This window comes from Rhynchophorus ferrugineus, unplaced genomic scaffold (genome assembly GCF_030347505.1).
Source record: "Rhynchophorus ferrugineus isolate W39M unplaced genomic scaffold, kcgeb_rfMv2 rfM2, whole genome shotgun sequence".
Taxonomy (NCBI): Eukaryota; Metazoa; Arthropoda; class Insecta; order Coleoptera; family Curculionidae; genus Rhynchophorus; species Rhynchophorus ferrugineus.
This window is the reverse complement of record NW_027472581.1, coordinates 80,265,654-80,289,088: the sequence shown is the minus strand read 5'-3', so window position 1 is coordinate 80,289,088 and position 23,435 is coordinate 80,265,654. Positions and strand designations below refer to the sequence as shown.

General features: G+C 32.8%; 2 protein-coding genes across 2 annotated transcripts; both read left to right on the top strand.

The window, feature by feature from the left end:
• Window positions 1-214: 214 nt before the first annotated feature.
• Tnpo-SR (transportin 3) lies at window positions 215-11,543 on the top strand. Its single transcript, XM_076395030.1, has 15 exons — window positions 215-804; window positions 883-1,060; window positions 1,119-1,299; window positions 1,352-1,607; window positions 1,660-1,841; window positions 1,955-2,232; window positions 2,285-2,480; window positions 2,535-2,722; window positions 3,609-3,959; window positions 5,832-5,974; window positions 6,026-6,175; window positions 6,235-6,317; window positions 9,324-9,618; window positions 9,674-9,828; window positions 11,268-11,543. The coding sequence occupies exons 1-15, from the start codon at window positions 688-690 to the stop codon at window positions 11,326-11,328; spliced, it is 2,814 nt and encodes a 937-aa protein (XP_076251145.1). The 5' UTR covers window positions 215-687; the 3' UTR covers window positions 11,329-11,543.
• A 224-nt stretch (window positions 11,544-11,767) lies between these two features.
• On the top strand, window positions 11,768-21,615 carry LOC143190611 (equilibrative nucleoside transporter 3). The gene is made up of 9 exons (XM_076395029.1): window positions 11,768-11,919; window positions 12,016-12,161; window positions 12,849-13,095; window positions 13,149-13,199; window positions 13,250-13,493; window positions 15,778-15,968; window positions 19,118-19,203; window positions 19,256-19,455; window positions 21,472-21,615. The coding sequence occupies exons 1-9, from the start codon at window positions 11,880-11,882 to the stop codon at window positions 21,581-21,583; spliced, it is 1,317 nt and encodes a 438-aa protein (XP_076251144.1). The 5' UTR covers window positions 11,768-11,879; the 3' UTR covers window positions 21,584-21,615.
• The last annotated feature ends 1,820 nt before the right edge of the window (window positions 21,616-23,435 follow it).

Genomic DNA, 23,435 nt, shown 5'->3' with positions numbered 1-23,435 from the left:
GTTGCTAATAGAACAACTGTTTTTTTTTATAATTCAATATATAGGTAACTATTAATACACCGTGTCTGTTATTGATAGAGTTAATTTTATTTTTATATCTGTTTATTTGTTTCTTCATATATCAACTGTATAACCAGGTTTGGGTTGTCTTTTGCAGCCTTACATTTTATTTATTTTTATTTCCAAATAGTCCAAAATATCCGCAACCATCAATGCGTTCTGTTTGGTCGTTTTTTTTCTTATTGATTTGTATTTGGTTTCCCTAATACACAATTTTAGGTTTTGTAATTATTTTAGCAGCCAGTTTGATTGTGAATAAGAAATTGTAAATGTAACTAGATAATAGTATCTAGCTATGGAAATTATCTGGAAAGTTATTTTTGTTTAGTGTTTAAATGTGTTAAGAATATTAATTTAAAATTCTATGAAAAGTGAAAGATCAGTTTAAGTTTGTTTTAAATATTCTAGCCTTTTAGTTCGAAAGAAGAAGACTTGAGATTATTTCTGTATAAGTCGGTGTTTAGAATTGTTTTATTTTGTCTATCTTGGGGCTTATTTTGAAGTGTAGTTTCTTTGTTTTATGGAGTTTATTAATAGTTTTTAATTATTATAGAATGACTTTAAATGTTTCACGTTATCGTAGCATTTTAAAATATATCTGAGCATTTAAATTGATTGTTTATCGCAATGGATCAGAAACCTAACCTAGAAGTAGTGGTTTTGGCAGTTTCAACTTTGTACAAAAATCCAGATAGGAAAGAAAAAGAAAGGGCTTCACAATGGCTTTTAAATTTACAAAATTCGGTTAGTATAATGTAGTATCAATACCATATCATGGGTATTATACATTTTTGGAGAGTACTGTAAGGAGAATTATTCTAGGTTTTTGCCTGGACAGTAGCAGATGAACTATTGCACAAAAAGCCTGACTTAGAATCATGTTATTTTGCTGCCCAAACTATGAGAACAAAAATCCATCAGTCTTTTCATGAATTGCCATTAGAAGTGCATTCTTCGCTCAGAGACTCATTGCTTGAACATCTTAGTCAAATAACTGAAGGTAGTAACAAGACATTCAATTTTCAAAAGAATCTTAATAGTTGTTTATTTTATTTTAGAAACTAATAGGATAATTACAACACAACTATGTTTAGCATTAGCAGATTTAATTTTACAGATGCCCGCGTGGCAGGGGGCCCCTTTAGACTTGATTAATAAGTTTTCTAGTCATTCTTATATATGGCCCTTAATAGAAGTGTTAACTGTACTTCCAGAAGAATTGGAAAGTAGATCTGTTAGGTAAAGGTTCCCATTATCATTTGATTTTGTTATATTATTTAAGTTAATTTAGGCTAGGTGAAAATAGGCGTCAAGAAGTGTTAGAGGATCTCAAAAGGTGTTCCTCCACTGTTATAGAGTTCCTTACACATTGTTGCAACACATATGGTAGCAATTTAAATGAAAATACACATATTTTGACAAGAACTTTAAGGTGTTTTACGTCTTGGGTTTCGGTGGAAGCTATAGGATTGCAGAATTTGTCCAATAGTGTGATTGTTAACTTAGCATTTCAAATATTAGATTTTAATCCCCATGAAGGAAAACAGGTGGATGTTTAATGCCTTTAGATTACATAGTATTTTAATTTGAATACTTTAGAGCACTGGTGCCCTTTGCGACTCAGCAACAGAGTGTATATGTACACTGCTTCGATCATTGGAAAATAATAATAATTTAGTAGATTTGGAGAATTATTTGTTTAATAATATAGTTCAGCTTGAGCCTTCATATCATTATTCAGTTGCTAATGAGGACCAAAGCCGTTCTATAGACTATTGCAGGTAATAATATCAATACATTTATATTATGCTCGAAAAAGATATGGATACATATGAGCATATAAAAAAGAGTTATGCCATAGAAGAGAGTTATTACCAATACATAATTATTGTAGGTTATTTACTGAATTGTCTGAAACTTTTTTGGACAAGATTGTAACTTGTAGTGGTCCGAATAATATGCATTATTCTGCTAAAGCTTTGGATCTTGTTTTGTTATGTGTTGGGCATCATGATTATGAAGTAGCAGAAATTACGTTTAATCTGTGGTACATGCTAAGTGAGCAACTTTATCAGCATAGCAACATCAACATAAATAGCCTTTTCAGGCCACATATAGAGAGACTGATTACTGCGCTCTGTAGACATTGCCAAATGGAGCCAGACACTGAGGGTGGGTTGTTAAATTTGCATAATACAGTATTTGACATAATATTATGTCACAGGACTTCTTGAAAATGGCGATGAATTTAAGGACTTTAGAATGAAGGTGTCGGAAATTATTAGGGATGTAGCTTTCATTGTGGGTAGCACTAGCTGCTTTTGTCAGATGTACCTGAACCTGGAGAACCAATCTCCTACTTGGGATCAGACAGAGGCTGCTCTCTTTGTAATGATGGCGGTCGCTAAATACGTGTTAACGTAAGTCTACTCTCTACAGGTTCATATAAATGTTATAGCATTAATGTGTTTTAGTTCTGAAAATGATGTGGTACCCAAAGTGATAGAGGGAATCTTAAATATGCCAGATACCACTCATATCGCCGTGCGTCATACTTCTTTAATGCTTCTTGGCGAATTGTGTGAATGGATGGAGGAGCATCCTTCTACTTTAATACCAGTATTAAATTTTATCATTCGCTCGCTTGAACAACCAGGTTTGGGTAAGTTCTCTTTTTTTTAAATATATTTTCACTCCCTGAGTCTTAGCATACCAAGTTTATACATTATTTTACTGGAACACCTTTTCCTGATTTTTTTCTTATCTTTTCATGTATCTAATAGGACAAACAAAATTATATAAAGGTGTTTTTGAAAGATAGGTTGCTCGATATTTATATATAAATTATGAAATGTGTATGATTTAGAAACAAAAACTTCACATATCTAAATTTGACATAAACACTTAAACAGATTATCGCTTCGTTAGCTGGTCTAACTTCTAAAAAAACTTCTAAAAAGCACTATTTTTACCAAAATTTCTATATTTTGAAATGGTTTCTGCATGAAATGGTTTCTCAAGTTTTGGTGATGCTCCATTCTCCAATAAGTCTAAGGCTGAGAAACTCAGTAAGCTGCAATTGCTTTTGGTAGCTGTGGTTTACTGCTTTTTGTGGTCGCCTAATTTCAAGTATTGATGTTCCCTAATTGCAATAGTATATGGTTAGATCCATATTTTGTATGCATTTAATTATACCAAGGAATGTTTCAGGAAACTGCGGAACGATTGCCAATTCAATGTCAACCTGTCTTTTCTAGATAATCTCTTTTATTGATAAGTTGATTCCTGTCAATTGAACGAATTTAAAAAAAAGCAACTATATGGTTTCCTCAGAGTCCTACCGAAGTTCCGAAATGTATATCATACTCGCCAGTTATGAAATGTATACGGTTTATGAAGAACTTTTATTTCACGGACTTTTTCAGAAGTGTTGATGATAATGAGCGTTATTCATTGTAATTTTGAGTTAAAATAATTGCTTGGAAAACTTTGTATTTTTCTGCTAAATTGTTATTTAAAATCCCCTAAATTACTATTATTTATTGCAGGATTTGCAGCCGCCAGTGCCCTGCAGAATATCTGCTCAACTTGTAGTGGGTCTCTGTGTGGCCACGTCGTCCCGGTTTTGATGCAGTTGTTGCATCAGGTAGACTCGTTTTCGATCACAGAAGAAGTTGTCGTCGGCTTATTTAAGGCTGTCAGTGCTATTGTGGCGGCGATGCCTCATTCCCAAATAACAGCGCCAATGCGAGAGCTTTGTATGATACAAGCTAATGGGCTCTGTCAATTGTTAGACCAGAATCAGAGCATTACTCGTGGTACCAAAACGGATCCAGTTTTGTGGCTTGATCGACTTAGTTCTATATTAAGGCATATGATCATCAATAACGTCCGCGAAGGTAAATATTGAGCGTGTAACTTAATTTTTACAAATTTTCGGTCAATATATTTCATATAAGTAATGGGCAGTAACTTAATTTTGCAAATATTAATTATTTTTTATGACTTTATGCCACTTCTCAAATAGAATTAACACATTTTCAGTTGTTGACTGATTTATTCCGCCTTCACTGTCTCAGATTATAGGAGTCCGTAGTAAAGTATCTTCCGCGTATTTCATCAGATAGACGGTAGAATCACTGTTGAGTTTTTAAGGAGATAAAACAGTGTTGCAAATGAAATTCAATTTATTTTCTCTCTTTTCGTAAATGAATGCCAAACACGAGTTTGTTTATTTAAATGAATAATATAAAAATATATACAATTAAGGATGTTAAATCAATATGTAATGGTGAAAGAATTTTGAATAGGATGGAAATTACTTGCTAAGTCGAATGTCTGGTTTTAGAAAATACTGATTCCGGCATCGGACCCAACTGATGATTATACACACGACATCTAAGATTTCTACTATTCTTGATGCTTGACTTCTATTGTTGATACTTTTTCTTCTTAATTCTGATTAAATTTTAACTTTCTTGGCTGTTCCTTAATTCATCTTCCTTGACTAATTCTGTTATTCTCGACAATTCTGTTCTGATTGTTATTTTGTTCTTAATTCTGTTATAAATTCTTTCTAATTATTCCAGAAATTCTTTAGTCAATTCTGTTGTTCTTACTTCTGATTCCGATAATTTTGTTATTTATATCAATTCTGTTTGCTAATTCTTTAGTCAATTCTGATTCTCGTTGTCGATGCATCATGTTTTATCGTTTGATTGCTGTTGTTTATCGCTCCTCCCTCGGGTTCTTGATGGTGACTGAGAAGGAGTTCAAGGAACCTTTTTCTGTATTCCGATTCGTTCAGAATTTCGGACTCTTCCAGATAGGATTTTACGGCCACCATAAGGGGTTTTCTACCAGATCTAACTTCTGATCCGTTTCCTCTCGCCCCGGTACTTGCACCTCCATTATCCGAAGTACACGACAACGAGCCGATGAGATATACTTTTTGCTAGACACGCTTTTTCTGTTTGCTCGAATGCCAATCTTATATTGGCCTAGCTTCACCATACATTCGACACAATGCGATATTTTATATTGTTTCAAGTTATAATTGTTTTCCCATGTCACAGATATTATAAAAACAGTTAAATGGTCTAATAACTTAGGCCCCAAAACTAAATAATAGTAAAAAATGTATAAAAATGATTTTATTTTGTTTTGGCGATGACGTACAGGATATCATGAGAAAATAATTTTCATCACTCGTCACAATTTCACATAAGTAATTTTTTTATTGTTCCTTTTGCGTGCAGTCTTGATCTAACAAAGTTTGCAATTCTGTATCTTCAATCTTTCAAGAAATGCCAGGGTTTAGTAAAATAATAACCTTCTAAACAAAAATGGGCTTTGTTTCTCAAGATTTCCAGTAAACAAGTTCCAATATTCTTATGTTGCAATTTTCTTTTATACAATATTTTCATTGTAATTAAATGAAGCATTGATCTGGCAATAACTAAAGTGTATGTAAAGAGTGCAGTGGATCTGTCTGCAATAACTGAACCACACAATCTGCACACTTTTGCTTTTAATGAAACAGTAGGCAGGTTGCTTTATTATACACGTTTTTAGTAAATTTGAGGTATCTCGTGGTCTGCGAGTATTGTACTGAATATAAAACGTATAAATTTAAAACTTTAACTCTCCCAATTGACATTTAACATTAATATGATCTAAACTTGAAAGAAAATCACTGAATGGCTGGATTGGTTGTATTACACATTAAGATTGTATCTAATATATTTGTAATTTAATTCATTAATTTACAGATGAAATACATCCTTGTAAAGCAGTGATTTTAGAGACGTGGCCGGTCCTTTCCAGGGTATTTGACAGATACCAAAACGACATCCGAATAATGGAAAGGTGTTGTAGGAGTGTGAGGTTTATGCTGAGATGCGCTAGCAGTCAGGTACCCAGTCCCTGTTACAACATTATCCGAATAACTGGTTCTTCTTTTCAGATCCTAGAAATACTGGAGAATTTGGTTAGTCAAATTGTGCGGATTTATAGTGTTCACAAACATTCGTGTTTTTTGTACGTCGGTAGCATTTTAGTGGACGAGTATGCTTCTAATCCGCAATGCGTAAACGGTCTCATTGACATGTTACAGGTTAATGATCGAAGTATTAACGTTCAAACTGTGTAATTTATATTTTTTTCTTTCAACAGATGTTCCTGGAACCCACGTTTCAATTACTACAGGGAGATGATGGACTTAGAAACCATCCAGAAACTGTAGATGATTTTTTCAGGTAAGTTCAGGTTTATTTTTGTTTTACTTTTTGGCTTGAGGACAAACTATTTCTTTTTTGTATATAGTGTTAAGTGTGCACATAGTGCTAAGAGGTCAGTTGAAAAGTCCCCGGCCTAACATACAGATGGCGCTACTAGAATTAAATCCATATATTTTTTAGTTAAACCTAACCCTCAAAAGATGCGTGTATAAATTTGATAGCTGTCGGATTGTTAGTTTGTGAATTGTAGCCTTTTGAGTGAAACAACTTTTGTTATTGTGAAAAAAATTGATATAGAGGAATTTCGTGTGTTGATAAAATATTGCTTTTTGAAGGGAAAAAATACAGTTGACGCAAAAACATGGCTTGATGCCGAGTTTCTGGACACTGCCCTAGGAAAATCAACCATCAAGGATTGGTATGCTAAGTTTAGACATGGTGAAATGACCACCGAAGACAGTGAACGCATTGGACGCACAAAAGAGGTTGTTACCGACGAAAACATTAAAAAATCCACAAAATGATTTTGAATGACCGTAAATTGAAGCTGAATCAAATAGCAGACACTGTAAACTGAAAATATCAACTGAACGTGTACATCATATCATTCACGAATATTTGGCAAAAACACGACGCGTAATAAATCCGAGTTTTTGCGTCGATATGTCACAATGGATAAAACATGGCTCCAAATTTTACTCCCAAGTCTAATCGACAGTCATCCGACTGGACTGCACACGATGAATCCTCTCCAAAGCGTGGGAAAACGCAACAGTCGGCTGGCAAAGTTATGGCGTCTTTATTTTGGGATGCGCATGGAATATTTTTTAATTAACTACCTTAAAAAATGAAGGACCATCAGCAGCGATTATTACATAGCGTTATTGGACCGATTGAAGGATGAAATCGCCGAAAAACGGCCGCATTTGGAAAAGAAAGTGCTGCCTCACCAAGACAAAGCACCGTATCAAAAATCCATAAATTGAGCTTCTGATTGCTTTCTCATCCATCATATTCTCCAGATCTGGCCCCCATCGACTATTTCCCGTTCTCAGATCTCAAAAGAATGCTCGCTGGGAAGAAATTTTCGTCGAATGAAGAAGTGATCGCCGAAACTGAGGCCTACTTTGAAGCAAAGAACAAATAGTACTACAAAATGGTATCGAAAAGTTGGAGGGTCGCTATAATCAGTGTATCACAAAAATGTGTTTTACTATGGGGACTTTTCAATTGACCTGTTATGTTGCTAGAATTAAAAGATATTACATTTTAATTCTTATTATTATGTTGAACATTAATCAAATGTGATTCTAATCACTAGAAGATAATTAATTCACACACTTAACAGGGGTTACATTATATTTTAGGGAATTATATGACTCAGTAAATCGAGGTAGGTCGACATAAAACTGTAGTGGCTGCATTATGTGATTATTATGTGTTATTTTTCACATTATAAAATATTAAGAAAATACAAATAGATAAAAAGTAGCGGCGTAGTGTTATCTGAAGATAACGCTTGGGCTATGGGATCATCTAAAGTTCCCTTCAATAATATACCAGATCAACGTCTCAGGTTTGCCAGATCTTCGTTATCGTTTACAGGACGTCGTTGCTGGCACCTCGCATTTGTTCAAAATTTGGGATAATATTTTCTGGGTATTTTTATATTAGGATGCTATTCTAAGATGTAAAACTCGACATGCCTCAAGGTCGCTACAATATAGTTATAAACTTAATAATAAATGTATAAGTTTAGTGTTGATACTTTTTCTTTCTTCTTAATTTTGATTAAATCTTGACTCTCTGATTGTTTATAAATTCATATTCCTTAACTAAGTGTGTTATTCTCGACAATTCTGTTCTGACTGTTCTTTTGTTCTTAATTCTGTTGTAAGTTCTTTCTAATTATTTTACAAATTCTTTTGCGAATTCTGTTGTTCTTAGTTCTGATTCCGCTAAGTTTGTTATTTATTTCAATTTTGTTTGCAAATTATTTAGTTAATTCTGATTCTCACTGTCGATGCATCATGTTTTATCGTTTGATCGCTACTCGCTCGGGTTCTTGGTGGTGATTGAGAAGGCTGCTTCAAGAAACCCATTTCTGTCTCTCGATTCGTTCAGAACTCCTTACGAACTACTCACGCCGATAGAGGGACTCTTAAGAGATACTCGAAAATACCACGATTTCGGGCCTGCGTTCTGTAGTTCAATGTCATGTCCGTTAATTGTAATTGCATAACCTGGGATAGTATCCAATCTCGAGCTCTATTTTTGTTTTACGATACTAGCCTTTTTGTTCTACTTAATCCAAAACTCGTTCAGGCACAAAGTCAAATGTTTGTTTTTACTTACGAGTGCTTTGTTATCTAAGATTGTTAGAATTTCATGTTGATTTCATGATAAATGGAATTTGGAATGAGAACGGAGTCTGATAAAGAAATTTTCTTTAAAAGAAACTATTTTACAATTGTTGCGACCCGATCACTACTTAAATTTCCTCGAACCAATGTTGCGTTTATTTATGTTTTTATATTTTATATTATATATTTATTTTTGTTCCCTAGTTATATTGGGAACACCTTGAACGTGTATAAAGCGGTAAATATTCTTTGATAGACAAACTACATTACTTTTTGATTTACCATATAACATGTCTAATTTTTATTTATAGTATAGTGTTTATGCGCCTTGTAGGCTCTGATCTATTGGCTCCGAGAGAGATAAACTTTAAAATTAACAGTGGTGTAAATATTAACATATACAGATGCTGTGTGAATGAGGTGATTTTCCTGTCTAATTCTACACTTGCTATAAGCAATTACAAATATCTATTATGTACTGACGGATTTAATGAGCTTGAAAAACAAATAAATGCAATAAGAAGAAAATTGACTAACTAGTCAATTATTATTAGGATATTATTAATATATTGATTAATTGTGTTCAAAATAACTGGAACACAAGGAATAAAAAATGAATTTCAATGGAATATTCTGTAATAATACATTTTTTGTCTTTCAGGTTATGTGGTCGTTTTACAAGAAGAGCTAGTAAAGCATTTCTAACCTGCAGTGCATTAGGGCCGATCCTGCAATGTGCCTTAATGGCCTCGCAGCTCGAGCATAAAGAAGCCAACGTTTCCGTGATGAAGTTCTTCTGCGACCTGATCAGTCAAGGCGTAACAGGGCAATTACAGCCCGATTTTCGAGAGAGAGTGAAACTGGTGCAAGGCATACTGAATCAATTTGGGCAACAACTTGTAACTACTCTGATCCAGTCTTGCGTCTTTTATTTGCAAACCTATCTACTGCCTGATGTATGTGCACACGGCGATTAATTTAGATTACAGCTTGACGCGGTTCTGTTTCTAGGTAGCCGATGTATTTATTCAGTTACTTGAATTTAACAGAGATACCACGACTAAGTGGGTTATGAATGGACTGGATACTTTACCAAAGAGGAATAATGGCAGCACCATGGCCGCTACTCCTGAGCAGTTAAGTGATATTCATCTAAAAATCGTAAGGTAAATTATAATATATCGATTTTATTATTTGATGCTAGTATGTGTTTATTATTGGGAATGTTGCAAACTCCACTTTTCACATCCACATTTTTTAATAAAAATCGTAATGACGCTTTAGTTGCTTATTAGAGATGAATATCCATAACATCCCTATTATGTATTTACGTTTGAACTGTTGTTTCGATTCCGAAATGACTTGATCTTTACTAAATATCAACTCCTCATTAACCCAATTTAACATTTAAACTGATAACACATCACTCAATAAGTTCCGGGCTTGATCTACATCTAACTGTTGATTCACAGGTTGCATTAAAATTTAATGACACTCTGGCGTTTAGTGAAAAAAGCGAACTGCGTTTCGATTTGCTTTGCTACCCATCATATACTTTAGATCTGGCGTCCCAATGACTGCTTGTTATTTGCAGATCTCAGGCGGGCACTTCGTCGTTGAACGTGTCACTTTTGAAGGGAAGTTGAAGTCTTGATGAATGTTGAATTTTGCTTAAAAATTGTTAGCAAAAGCTAATTAGGTCCGAGACTTATTGAGAGATATGTTGCTTTTGGACTCTTTAAATGACTTGATCGGTCATTCTAACTTGATTCTGAAGCTGTCGTTTTAAGACATATTCTGCTTTCATTTATATATTTATATGGTTACTGTTTATTTAAGTATATTTTTCAATTATCCAGCTAGTAACTGGTGGGTGGTGATGATGCTCTTTGATCTTTTGGTACAAGAAAGTATAGCTGTATTTTGTGTTAGTAAATTTCCATTAGTAACATTTTTGGTGTCTACCATATTCTGTATGGTAACTTGAAGGAAAATATCGAAGTGAACAAGTGAATTGAATACATTCAGGTACATTCAATTAACTATATGTTATTTCAGAGCTCAGTGTATTTTATATGTGTCAAATATCATCCAATTTATTTTAAACTTGTGTTTGATGGTTAGTTTTTGATTCTGATGTATTTATTTAACAATATTAAAAGCTTCTGGAGTCACTAATTTTAATTCGAAAATAATTGTAGTTCAGTTCTAGCCTTAAATAATTCTATGGTTTCAAGTACATTCTTATGGCTTTTGATACTTGAATCTTTTGAGTTATTAAAATGTATTAATATTGATGGTGAATTTATTTAAAGAACTTTTATAACAAAATATTATTAATTTAAACTGAATTTCTTTTTCATATTATTTTCAAACATTTTTTATACGGAATATTTATCTGCATTAGAGTGGCAACTAATTCTAAAAGTGTAAAATATACCATTTTATGTTAAAATTTTTAATTGAGTAATTTATATTTCCTATTAACATTGTTCTTTCAAATATGTTTAACCTAACATATAATCTATTTAAACTCCTATTATTCATTTAACTGATGATAAAATTTGATATTTTAATGTAGCTTGTAATATATTTTTCATTTCAGAGCAAACTCTTCCAGAACCGTCTCATTCGCATTGAAAGAACTAATCAGATATTACCGATAAGAGATCTTCTTTCGTTTTTCTTATGTAAGTGATAAGAAATATATGACATAATTGTGACAATGTAATATACGGAATTCACATCATCAATGATCGGTTTTCAGAATCATTCTTATATCCGTATGCGTCTCGTGTATCCTGTAATAAAAATTAAGTTTTATTTTTCTCGAGAGTTGTTATATATATGTAAATTGATAATAAAATTATTTGACCTGTGACGCAGACTTGTTTTATTTTTTATCAGCCATTTCCTTTTCTCATAAATGAAATAGTTATTCTTAAAATATCACAATTTTACAGATTACTATGAATGAAACCAGTCTATTTATAATCCCATTCAATTATTTTAACATTTAAGAAAGGTATTTGTTAATATCGGGTATTGTTTGTGTGCGATTTCATTATTTATCTTATCTTGTACTACAAGTGTATGACAGCATCAAGCTCTTATGTTTTGGTATACCCCATATCCCAAATATCGCAAATTATTAATAAAACAAGTTCACTAAAATAAGTCGCTTGATTTAGACGTGTTGTGTCTCTCGCTTTTCAAGATGATGGAAGCGGAGAAAGTGGAAGTCCAAACTGTCTCTGGTATGCACTACTTAAAGATAATCCCATGAATGAAAACTGAGGTTTCGACATATCATTTCTGATCATCATCAGGTCCATATGTGATTTTATTTTCAGAACTTGTGTACAGGCAAAGTAAATCTAGTGCAAAGGGACACACTGTGATTACACCCAAGGACAAGTACTTTCTCTGTTACATTGTGTTCTTCTTGTTGGGTATTTTACATTTTCTTCCTTCATCCTTTCTAGCAACCGCTAATGATGTAAGTAGATGCAAAAATGTAACTTGAAAAAATTGCGAGTGTTATGTGTTACTGTATGACTCATTGTAAGATATTGTTAGTAATTAAGTGTATTGTAACAAGAAGCAGATTACTTGTATTTTGATTTAAATGCATTGTACTGTGCAAGAGCTAATTATTCATAGTAGTTCTTAATTATTTCTTAGAAGAAAAAAATAATTAATAAATAAAAGTAATAATTTGTAAGAACTATGAAGGGTATTTTTTCCTAAAAGTTCTTTCTAAAAAACTGTAATAAGTAATTATTTCATATCATCTTCGATATTGTAATTGTTAAAATGTCCCAAGGAAAGTGTAAAACAAGTGGTAGTTGGGAGAAAGCAAGTGAGTACAACTGGTGATGTAGCACTTCTGATAACATTCCGTTTGATTGTAATTTTGTTTTGATGTATAGTGAAGAATAATACAAGTATATTATATTTGCTTTTTTAAAATTGTGATATTGATCTATGTTGTAATAGGTCAGTTCTTTTCGAAAGTTTTGAGATATTTGTGAGATTTGCATTCATGATATCCAAGCTTTATATGAATGTTGTCAATGCTTTGACTTTTTGAGAAAAAATAAGGTAATACTAAGCTGTACAGTAGGTGGGAATCGATGCGGTAAAGATAATAACGGCAAACAAATACTGATTGGACGTTTTACAGTTTTGGCTTTACAAGTTTAGAGATGTCTCAGCTCCTGCTAACTCAACGGAAAACCGAACGAAGCTGCAGTCGTATTTTGCCTCGTCACAAACGGTCGTAGACATCGTACCGGCTATATTACTAGGTGGCTGGAACGTGCTATATGGGCATAGATACCGGATAGTATCGCGCATAACAGCCGCTCTAATTGTTATCACTGTCCTGTTTTATGTACTGACCTCCTTCATACGAATCGATACGGATAATTGTGAGTAGAGTTTTGTAAACGATACCTTATTGTTTATCGTTGATTTGTTATAGTTCAGACTGTCTTCTTTGCAATAACATTAACGTGCTCCGGATTGATGACAGGTGGGTTGAATTATGACACTAAGGGAAGTGTTTCAAGTTGGTTGTTGCAGGGGCGACAGCTATCAATATTTTAACATCGGCAATTCTGTACCCGCGCTTCCCACATAGTTATATGAAGATTTGTCTTATTGGCGAGGGAGTCAGTTCTGTTTTGGGCGATCTACTTAATATCGCTTCTCTTTCAATTTTTGAAAGTCTACCTAATGCTACTTTGATTTACTTTGTATCAGGCAGTATCCTCATCACCGTTACATTGATATTATTTGTTATAATTTCAAGATCTCAGTTTTTTAGGTAAGTACCTTTACAGTACAGGTTTTTATGGTCTGTTAATGCTAAATGCATTATAAAATTATTATAGAAGCTGTGTGAAAGGTTAACTCACATTTTTAGTATTCAAATATACAGATTTAAGCATCAAGTTGTTTTAAAGTAAATTTCATTGAACAAACAATAATCAACGGAAACATTGTTTTTGAAAATATATTTAATTATTAGCGAAAAACGAAAGGTGGATGGAGCGCATGGTGGATGCAGTTTTTGACAAAGTTTCTCTAAATTGACATATTGTCTTTTTAGGCTAGTTGCGATTTAAATAGGCTAAATTAATACTTGTTTGCTAAGAAATAATAAAATATTTTCAACAATGTGCTTGTATAAGTATCTTAATGTTTATTAATAGCCTTCTATAGTTATCTTCGAATTAACTATCTTGTATAAACTTAATATGCACTTCTTTTTGTAAATGTATGTAGTGTCATTTGTTCCATTTTGCCATACTTATTTTGTGAGCCAGTAATTATCTTAAGCGTAACATATCTCTCTCTCTATATATTGCTATTAGAATACTATTAATTGTTGGTTGGTTCGGTAAGTGGAGCTCCTTTATGCAATTCATTTCATTATTAGATTGACATTGGAATCGCCTATTATTATACATTTTCTCCTATTTTATCTAGGATGTTCAGTTAGTTCACTTCTTTTGATTGTATTTTGGAAGGCAATAAAGTATCTGCCTATTTGACCACTACCGCTGTTACCTGATTTTCTGCAAAAGTGAGTCATGTTTTTTGATAGAGCAACTTAATTACAATTCATTTAATTGTTAATAGACATTTTTAATGAAAACTCGTAGGTAGTAGCATCTTATGTTTTTCTTCTTTTGATTCATACTTTGCGTTTATACTTTTACAGATTATTTCTCTATTACCTGGGCTATATATTTGATGGTGAAAGACTTGTTATCATAACTTTTGTATGAATTTTTTCCAACCTTCATCGTTGAATTCTATTTGTCCATTATTTGAAGCTGTTACTTTGAATGCGACATAACTTTTCTTCAACGCTTCATAAAGTAAATCAAAATTAATAACGCTACTTACGATAACTGGAGACGGTATGGATATTCTTTTTTCTTAATTTTGCAGTTGGAAATTAATAATTGTCAGCTGTTCCGGTCATGATTCCGAACAACGAAACGGACGAACAACGCCAGGTAAGGTCAGGACAAATGCTCTCCGAAGGCCAAACGACAACTTGATACTATTGATCGTTTTTAGTATTTTTGTCTATATCCATAATTTTCATTATTTAACGGATAGAATAGTGTGTGGCTGTTAAGGACATTATCGGTTTAATATTTCACCGCTTGAGTATCAAAAATTGAAATCATAATGATTTTAAAAAGCGCTAAACAATATTTACATTCTAAGCATTTCTAATGTAATGCCACATTTCGCAAATAGCTCTAAGGATTTTAATGAAAATCTAAGTTTTGAACCTAGAAGTTGATTTGTCAGTATCTGACATTCGATATTAAATTCACTTTAAGTATATACAGTCGGTTCAAAGTTATTTTGTACGCACGTGATCTAAATTTGTGATGTCAAAACGTCGCAATGTTGCCGCATCAACTCTAGGTTTTAGTTCAGTTTGGCTTTGACATAGAACAAAATTCTAATCTAACTAAAATTATTGAACAAAAATCTTACAAAAAGTTATCAAATATAATTTATTTTAACATTATAGTACATCTAAAAACTACATTTAATTATACAGCCACAATGGTTTATAGGTTAGAGTTATAACCTCTTATCACTATTTCTATCAAGAAGTTTGTGTACGTCGGGCTACCGGACGACTTTGACAGACTCACTCGTTTACGCGATCGAAGTAATCAGACAGTATTGTCTGCTTTTAACTAGAATAAAATGAGAAGGAAAATATTTTCTGGTTCTGAAACGAATTTACAAATTGCGGCAAGAAATACATTAAACATCTTGATGACGTGAAAACTTTGAATAAACTAAATTTTAATTTCATCCACTGGGTAAAAGATGGAACCATCAACCGCTGGATCTTGGTTGGTGAATGTGTGGTTGCTTATTGTACTATTAGAGGTTAAAAAGGAAACTAAAACGTGTTCAATTTTTATGTATAATACAGAATTGTTAAATAGAGTGTTTAGCACTCCAGATTTATGCAAATATTGAAGAATACAAATACACATATAATATGGAAATTAATAAAAATACAATCAATTAGATTCGCGTTTTTTCTTATCGAATAATGTTTTTAGATCCTGCTTAGATAATATTCCGGAGACAAAAAACAAAAGGAAACCATCGGTCAGGGCGTTGAAGTCGGCGTTGAGGAAGATTTGGCCGAGTGTGTTTATTTTTTTAGTGTTTGGCTTGAGGACAGCGGCTACCCACACATCAGTGACCTCGTTGGTTACGTCGGAGTTTAAAGGACAGAACTTATGGGGAAGTAAGCATTAGTGTTTTTTTAACATGAATTAATTTTAAGTATTATTACTTAGTATTGTTATTAAAAGCAAGACAAGTCTATTTTTTTCATAGAATAAAGAGGCATAGAAGTCGATCCCCTTTTGGTAAGGTAGTAACCAAGTTTTGTCCTTCGGGACCACCAGAGGGCGCGACTGGCTAGAATATTTATTGTGGGAAAATTAAAAAAGATTATAATTAATTTTTTAATTTATAATACAGAAATGCTATTTAACATTTGAATAATAAATTAATTAAAAAAAAACATCAGCACTATCTAGCACTAAATAGCAATATACAGAAATATTTATTCTTTAAAGCATTAAATATAACATATACAAATCATATCTACAATATTTAATATGAAAATACATGTTAAATTTGCCTTTGAAATTCTAGTGACTTTTCTTATTCTCCAATACAAACAACACTATATTATTGTACCCTTAGTAATTTAACACACACACACACACACACACACACACACACATATATATATATATATATATATATTTGGTGTTGCATTTCTTGATTCCTATATAGTTGACACTAAAAGACTCTATGGATGTAATTCTTTTGAAACTAATGTTTCGACTCCTAATTTTTCATATTTTCCTTTTTGACAAATTAGAAGTAAAAACATGTTATGCTTTTCAATTCCTCTATGTGCATTAAGCATAGCGAAAGACTTGCTAGTTAAATTTCAATTAAGAATAGCAATACTTTATATTTGGATCTACACTCACTCAGTCTGAAATGCAAAGAACAAAAGTGTCTGTACGTATGTCCTTTGGAAAAGAATGCTTTATTTTATCCCCCATATAAGAGAATACAGCACTTTCCTTTTGCTTTTACATATAAACACATCAGTTGTCACCATAAAACTGATGTTATATAAACAAATTTCGTTAAAATAATACATAAAAATTAAAAAAAAAACAAATTTAACAAGAGATATACTATAAAATATTAGACCAAAACATATAACCAAAAGTAATAAATCTGTCACAGTTTTTTGCTTTTATACCTCCGTCCCTCTGGAGGTTATTTTTCTACGGTTTTCTTCTTCTTTTTGGAAGTGTTTAAATTCCAGGTCTTGAAATTAAATGTCTTCTGCGGATTGTTTCACTGATTCAGCAATATGTGGTTAAAGGCTGTTATATTACAAAACTGTTTTGCAATTAACAGCGATCTCTCCATAATTGTTATGTTTGATGTAAACATGTGGATTCAGATGATGGTTAAAGATTGTCATGTGAGAATATTATTCCACATTTCCGGTAGCAAATCTAGTTCTGCTAATTTGAATATTTATGAGATTGGTAGATTAATGGTGACTTTTGAAAGAAATTTGAAGGTAAAATAACTGCGAATCCAATGGAGCGTTGTTTAATAAGTGTTTCATAATCGCATTGCCGTATAATTAGAAGGAAGAGCTCCCTTTTTTATTGGGGCGTTAAAGATTTTTCTTAGATAAAATATACTCTAACAATAAATGATCAGATCACAGTTGAGGAACAAAGACACAGGGAGTGGATATATTATAGATTACAATGATTTGGACATATCTATCGAATAAAAATTGAATCACATATTTCTGTGATGAAACCGACTATTTGGGTGAAAGATGCAGCGATCAGCTCTAAAAAAGATATAGAGCAAGATCAACGAACCCTATTTGAAAAATAGGAGACTAATGTTGTGGGAGGCCAAAACAGCAGTCCAACAAATAATTTGCATTGAACTACGCAATATTTAATGAGTAATGGTTGAAATTCCAATAGCAGCGTATTGCTTGAAAAGTAGACACTCTTCATTTACATAAACGGTCTTTGAATAACTTTGTATCCGGACAATTTTTTATAGTAATTAATAATTGGGTATTTAATTCTCGGTAGCACTAGAACTTGTCTTGTATAACAGGTCAATTGAAAAATCCCCAGCTTGGACACATAGATGGCGCTACTAGAATAAAATCCATATGTTTCTTAGTTACCCTATTGAAACATTAGTTTGTGCATTTTGGGTGAAGCAACTATTGTTATTGTAAAAAAAATGGATAAAAAGGAATTTCGCGTGTTGATAAAGTATCGCTTTTTGAAGGGAAAAAATACAGCCCCAGGAAAATCAACCATCAAGGATGGGTATGCTAAGTTTAGAAGTGAAATGAGCACCGAAGACGGTGAACGCAGTGGGCGCCCAAAACAGGTTGTTACCGACGAAAACATTTAAAAAATCCATAAAATGATTTTGACTGAGCGTAAATTGAAATTGAATGAATTGCAGACACTCTAAAGATATCAACTGAACGTGTACATCATACCATTTACGAATATTTGGGTATGAGAAAGCTTTGTGCAAAGTGGGTGTCGCGCGAGCTCACTTTTTACGAAGTTGATGATTCGGAGCAGTGTTTGAAGATGATTGAGCGTAATAAACCCGAGTTTTTGCATCGATATGTGACAATGGATGAAATATGGCTCCATCATTTCACTCCGAAGTCCAATCGGCAGTCATCCAAGCGGACTGCACACGATGAACCCGCTCCAAATTGTGGGAAAACGCAACAGTCGGCTGGCAAGGTTGAGGCATCTGTATTTTGGGATGCGCATGGAATAATTTTCATTGACTACCTTGAAAAAGGAAGGAGCATCAACAGCGACTATTACATAGCGTTATTGGACCGTTTGAAGGACGAAATCGCCGAAAAACGGCCGTATTTGAAGAAAAAGAAAGTGCTGCTTCACCAAGACAATGCACTGTGTCAAAAATCCATAAATTGGGCTTCGAATTGCTTCCTCAACTACCGTATTCTCCAGATCTGGCCCCCTATTTCCTGTTCTACGATCCCAAAAGAATGCTCGCTGGGAAGAATTTTTCGTCGAATGAAGAGGTGATCTCCGAAACTGAGGTCTATTTTGAAGCAAACGATAAATCGTACTACAAAAATGGTATCGAAAAGTTGGAGGGTTGCTATAATCAGTGTATCACCCTTGAAGGGAATTATGTTGAATAAAAACACTAATTTCGCTGTTTTACTATGGTAGGCCGGGGATTTTTCAAATGACCTGTTATGTACTACTGTTTAAAATGCCCTCTCATTTTTAAAAAAATAATAAATATTTATTACAGCTAAATATTTCACACCAGTTGTCACATTTCTTCTTTCTGATATCTGGGTATTGCTTGGTAGAGCTTGCTCGTCTTATCTGCCATGGGTAATTATTGGAAACATGTACGAAATCAATATAATGGTCAGTGTAATTGCAGAAAGTGCCGGAAGGGATGTTGTGTGTCCTGTCGGTGATGAGCAGTCTGCTTCTGGTCCCAGGGATCTGGTTATGCAACGCCAATCCGAGACACCACATGCCCATACTGTTCAGCCACGATTGGGAATATGCACTTCTCCTGGGTTTTCTGATGTTCTCCAATGGATATATGATCAATGCTGCTGTCATTAATATTCCCAAGTATGTATATATTTTGGGTTATGTTAGTCTTGATTGTTCTGACCGGTACAAATAAAGCAACTTTCGAATATAAATTTGTGATATCGGTTCTATCTACAACCCCTGGCGGATCAATCCAATTGAGTAAAATAATATAACAATTACGCTGTGTGACAATTATATTGTTTTATAACATTAAATAAAGCAGCCTTTTTTGTCAAATTGTACTTGTTAATTTGATAATATATATATATATATATATATATATATATATATATATATATACAATAAATCAAAATAGTTCTGGTTTAATTGGTGAATAGAAAGAATGAGCCATATATTCTGAAAGAAAATGACGAAATATGAACTTTTCCTTTTACAAACCAGCAGTAATCTGCCAACATTTTAGCATTCCATCTTCCTTGTTCATTCTGTACCCCATAGTTAAATTTTTGTAACAAGTCATTGATTAAAAACTCGGCATTTTCAGCTTTAAGATTGCCTAAAAATCCATGAATAGCTTTCTTTAGAGATAACCAAGCCTCTAACTCTTTCGCGGTTAGATTTTTATCCAATTCATTCTATTTATAAGTTTTCTTATTTGTAGGTCAACAGAAAATCAACTTAATTTAACATCAGTTAAATTTAGATGAAATAGTTTTCAAATACAAATATCCTTTACCAGGGCCATGGTATTTTTATCCATGGCCTTGACAACATTTTCCATTAAACAAAGTTTTATATGTAAGGGTGGAAGAATCACATTTTCTTGTGAAATAAAAAGTTTATATTTAATGTTAGATTTACCACAAACAAAGTCAGTTTTTTTACCAATCTTTAACTTCATAGTGGTTTTTGGTGTCTCTATTGTCCCACAAACAGAGAAAACAACAATATTTCCTGAAACCTCCCTATAGTCCAAGAAATATAGTAAGAACTTTTAAATCAACACAAACTGTCCAGTTGTATTCTTTGTGTTTGATTAAGTCTAAAATTATTTTCATGTTTTCATACCTTTTTTTTTAATTACTGAATATGGAACAGGTATGGAAGGATATCGGCTGCCTTTGTGGAGTAATACAGCTTTTCAGCGTAAATAGTATTCACACTATTACTAAGGAACGTGATATGTTAGACAACCACATTAATAGACAATGTTTTTTACGACGAAATAATGAATTCAAATCGCGTAATCTTATTTATGTTAAAAAAATTGTGTCACACAGTGTTATTACTGTTTTTATCAAACCTTCTTTAACACTTATATAACATCTTAAAATAATATGAACACCATCTGCATTTCTTTGCTAGAATTATCCCATTCTTGTGCCAAAACATCCGCCAACTACCTCAATGTTATTAGAGATGGAAATCTACGCCTCAATCTCCAAAAGTGCTTATAATGGTTCACTTATGTTGAAGTTAGGGGATTGTACTGGCCAGAAAAGATGTTTGATGATATTCTGTTTTTCCTCAAACCAAGAGGGAACTTTAGCTCTGTGCAGCTTGTTTAGTCGTACTCGTATGTTGGTCACAGTAAAACCATTGAGGATGTGGAGATATTCATTAGCAGTAGTCTGACTAGTGGTGTGAATGAGACTTCCTATCCTTCTTATTCTCGATTATAGGAAACAATGTAAACAATGATTCTTCGGGCTATAACATATGCTAACCATCAAGTGTCAGTTAACTTTGTTGAGTTTTGTCCACTATTTCTCTTCGCCGATGATTTTTGGATATGCTGGCATTATCATAGATACTGTCGCTTGTTTTAACAATCGCAGAATTAGCAATATAACTTACAAGATTGGCATATATACTGAGCAATATATAGGCTTTCGAATATTTTCATGCAAGCAGTGTTGTCAACATGCAACAAGATGTACTATATTACATAGTGTTCATATTATTTTGTCTATACCCTTGTATCTTTATCTACCTTGAGAATATGCAAGGAAAATGGTCTTTTTTCATAAACCTAGAATATTTCTGTAAGAACGATGATATCTTTCTGTTGAATATTATTTCTGTTTATAGGAAAACGTCAATAGAAGAATCCGAAGTGGCTCTTAACGTGTTCTCTCTTTGTATGGGTGTGGTCCAGGCGTTGGTGTCACCAGTGGGCTTGGTTGTGATAAATATTTTATAAAATAGATTATTTAATAAAATTTTTTATACAAATTTGGAGATATCAATTTCCTTTGATCGAATTACTAATATATATATTTATTGTTGTGGTTGATATCAATTACATTTAGATCATTATATGTCTTTATCATTGTTTGTGTTTAGATAATGCTGCTTTTTAGACCAACTTGGTTAAAATACAAGTCTTAGTATTTTAACCACAGTTATTTGATATAATATATTTATGAATATGTTTCATTTTAAAAAGGCATTTATTGAGGAGCATTTTTATATATAGATCGTATTCAGAACAAATATTAATTTTAAAATTCTCAGACACCAGAAACGTCATAATAAGAAAGTAGTCTATACATTTGTAGACTTCAAAAAGGCCTATAACTATGTAGATTGTGAATCTATTTTCCAAATTATGAACAAGATCGCATCTTAAAATTCACGAACCAATCAAATTAGAAAGAACCAAAATTATGATAGACTGTTTGCCTTTTGTGGATGATCTAGTGATTCTAACCCAGCACACTCAAACAGCTCAAAAACAAATAGAGATTTTAAAAGGAACAGCAGAAAAAGTAAGCTTTTAAATTTTCTTTTGAGAAAACAGTATTTATGACTGCCGATAAATTAGCACCCACATTTTTAGAAACTAAATATGGCAAAATCCAAAGAATTTCTCATTTGAAATATTTGGGTGAAACTATTCAAGAAACTGGACTGGAAAGCATCGCTAACATGATTCACTGAAAATAAACTAATACAGCTTTTAGACTTATAAAAGACATTTAAAACAAAAAATGTATCTCTAAATATACAAAACTGATATATTATAGTATTGTGATCAAGCCAAAGTGCCTTTTCGAAGCTGAAGCTCTCATTTTGAAGAGAGGGGCATTGTAGAAATCCAAAAGAAAGAAAGACAAATTATTAGAAAATGTTTAAGCCCAAATCACACTGAAGATTTAGATTTAAAAAATGCAGACTAATGTTTTATGGGCCTATTAAATATATATTTAACAAGTGGTGAAATTCTACGAAGCTCCCAGTAGGGCCAAGGTTGAAAAAATGAAATAAATCGCTGTAATTAAGAAAGACTTGAAAGCAGTTAAAGTAGCATAACAAGAAATATAGGACAGAAAAGCTTTTAGACGGAAACCCAGGAAACCTGGAACCAAGTGGTCAGATGAACGAAAATAGCCTATTCCAAGAGAACGAAAGCAATATGGGTCGAATGAAAAGAGGAAAAGGAGGGGATGTCTCTTTGTTGTACTTCGCGTAGTCTAGTAGGGCCCAAACGTGCACAATAATAATATATAGTCTATGCAAAATAACAGTGAACTGACGCCATTAATATGTGCCTCTCGCAAATTATAACTTTGTTTTAGATAATCATTCATGGCAACATGATAATAAAACTAGCGTTAAGACAACAAAAGTTGATGATAGAAAAAGGTAAACGTTAGAATAAAAATTGATTAGATTTTATCAGTCATAACATTTTTTAAAAGTTCATTGCAGATATATTGTTATTCGTGCTGGAAACAGAAATGGTTAATGTGATTATGCTGAAAATTTCCAAGGCAGGGTGATGGGAGTGGAAACAACTAAAGATGAGATGTAATTAACATACGATAACTGTAGGAAATCTTATTGTAGAGTATGAAAGTTTTATGTACACAGCTAGGTGTGTAATTGTTCAGACTATATATGAGCATTTGTTTAAAATGTGTGAGGAGAGCAAGAACACTAACTGTTTTGCAGAGATGGAAAACGCATTAGGGAGAATACAGTGATTAAATTTACTTTTATCAAGAACGTATATATATATATATATATATATATATATATATATATATATA

Bases quoted from the DNA above. Each gene is read 5' to 3' on its own strand.
- Tnpo-SR (XM_076395030.1), top strand. From the start codon at position 688: ATGGATCAGAAACCTAACCTAGAAGTAGTGGTTTTGGCAGTTTCAACT. The intron at 5,975-6,025 runs GTACCCAGTCCC...TCTTCTTTTCAG, and splicing joins TGAGATGCGCTAGCAGTCAG to ATCCTAGAAATACTGGAGAA. The intron at 9,829-11,267 runs GTAAATTATAAT...TTTTCATTTCAG, and splicing joins ATTCATCTAAAAATCGTAAG to AGCAAACTCTTCCAGAACCG.
- LOC143190611 (XM_076395029.1), top strand. From the start codon at position 11,880: ATGATGGAAGCGGAGAAAGTGGAAGTCCAAACTGTCTCTG. The intron at 12,162-12,848 runs GTAAGTAGATGC...GACGTTTTACAG, and splicing joins TTCTAGCAACCGCTAATGAT to TTTTGGCTTTACAAGTTTAG. The intron at 13,494-15,777 runs GTAAGTACCTTT...TAATGTTTTTAG, and splicing joins TCAAGATCTCAGTTTTTTAG to ATCCTGCTTAGATAATATTC.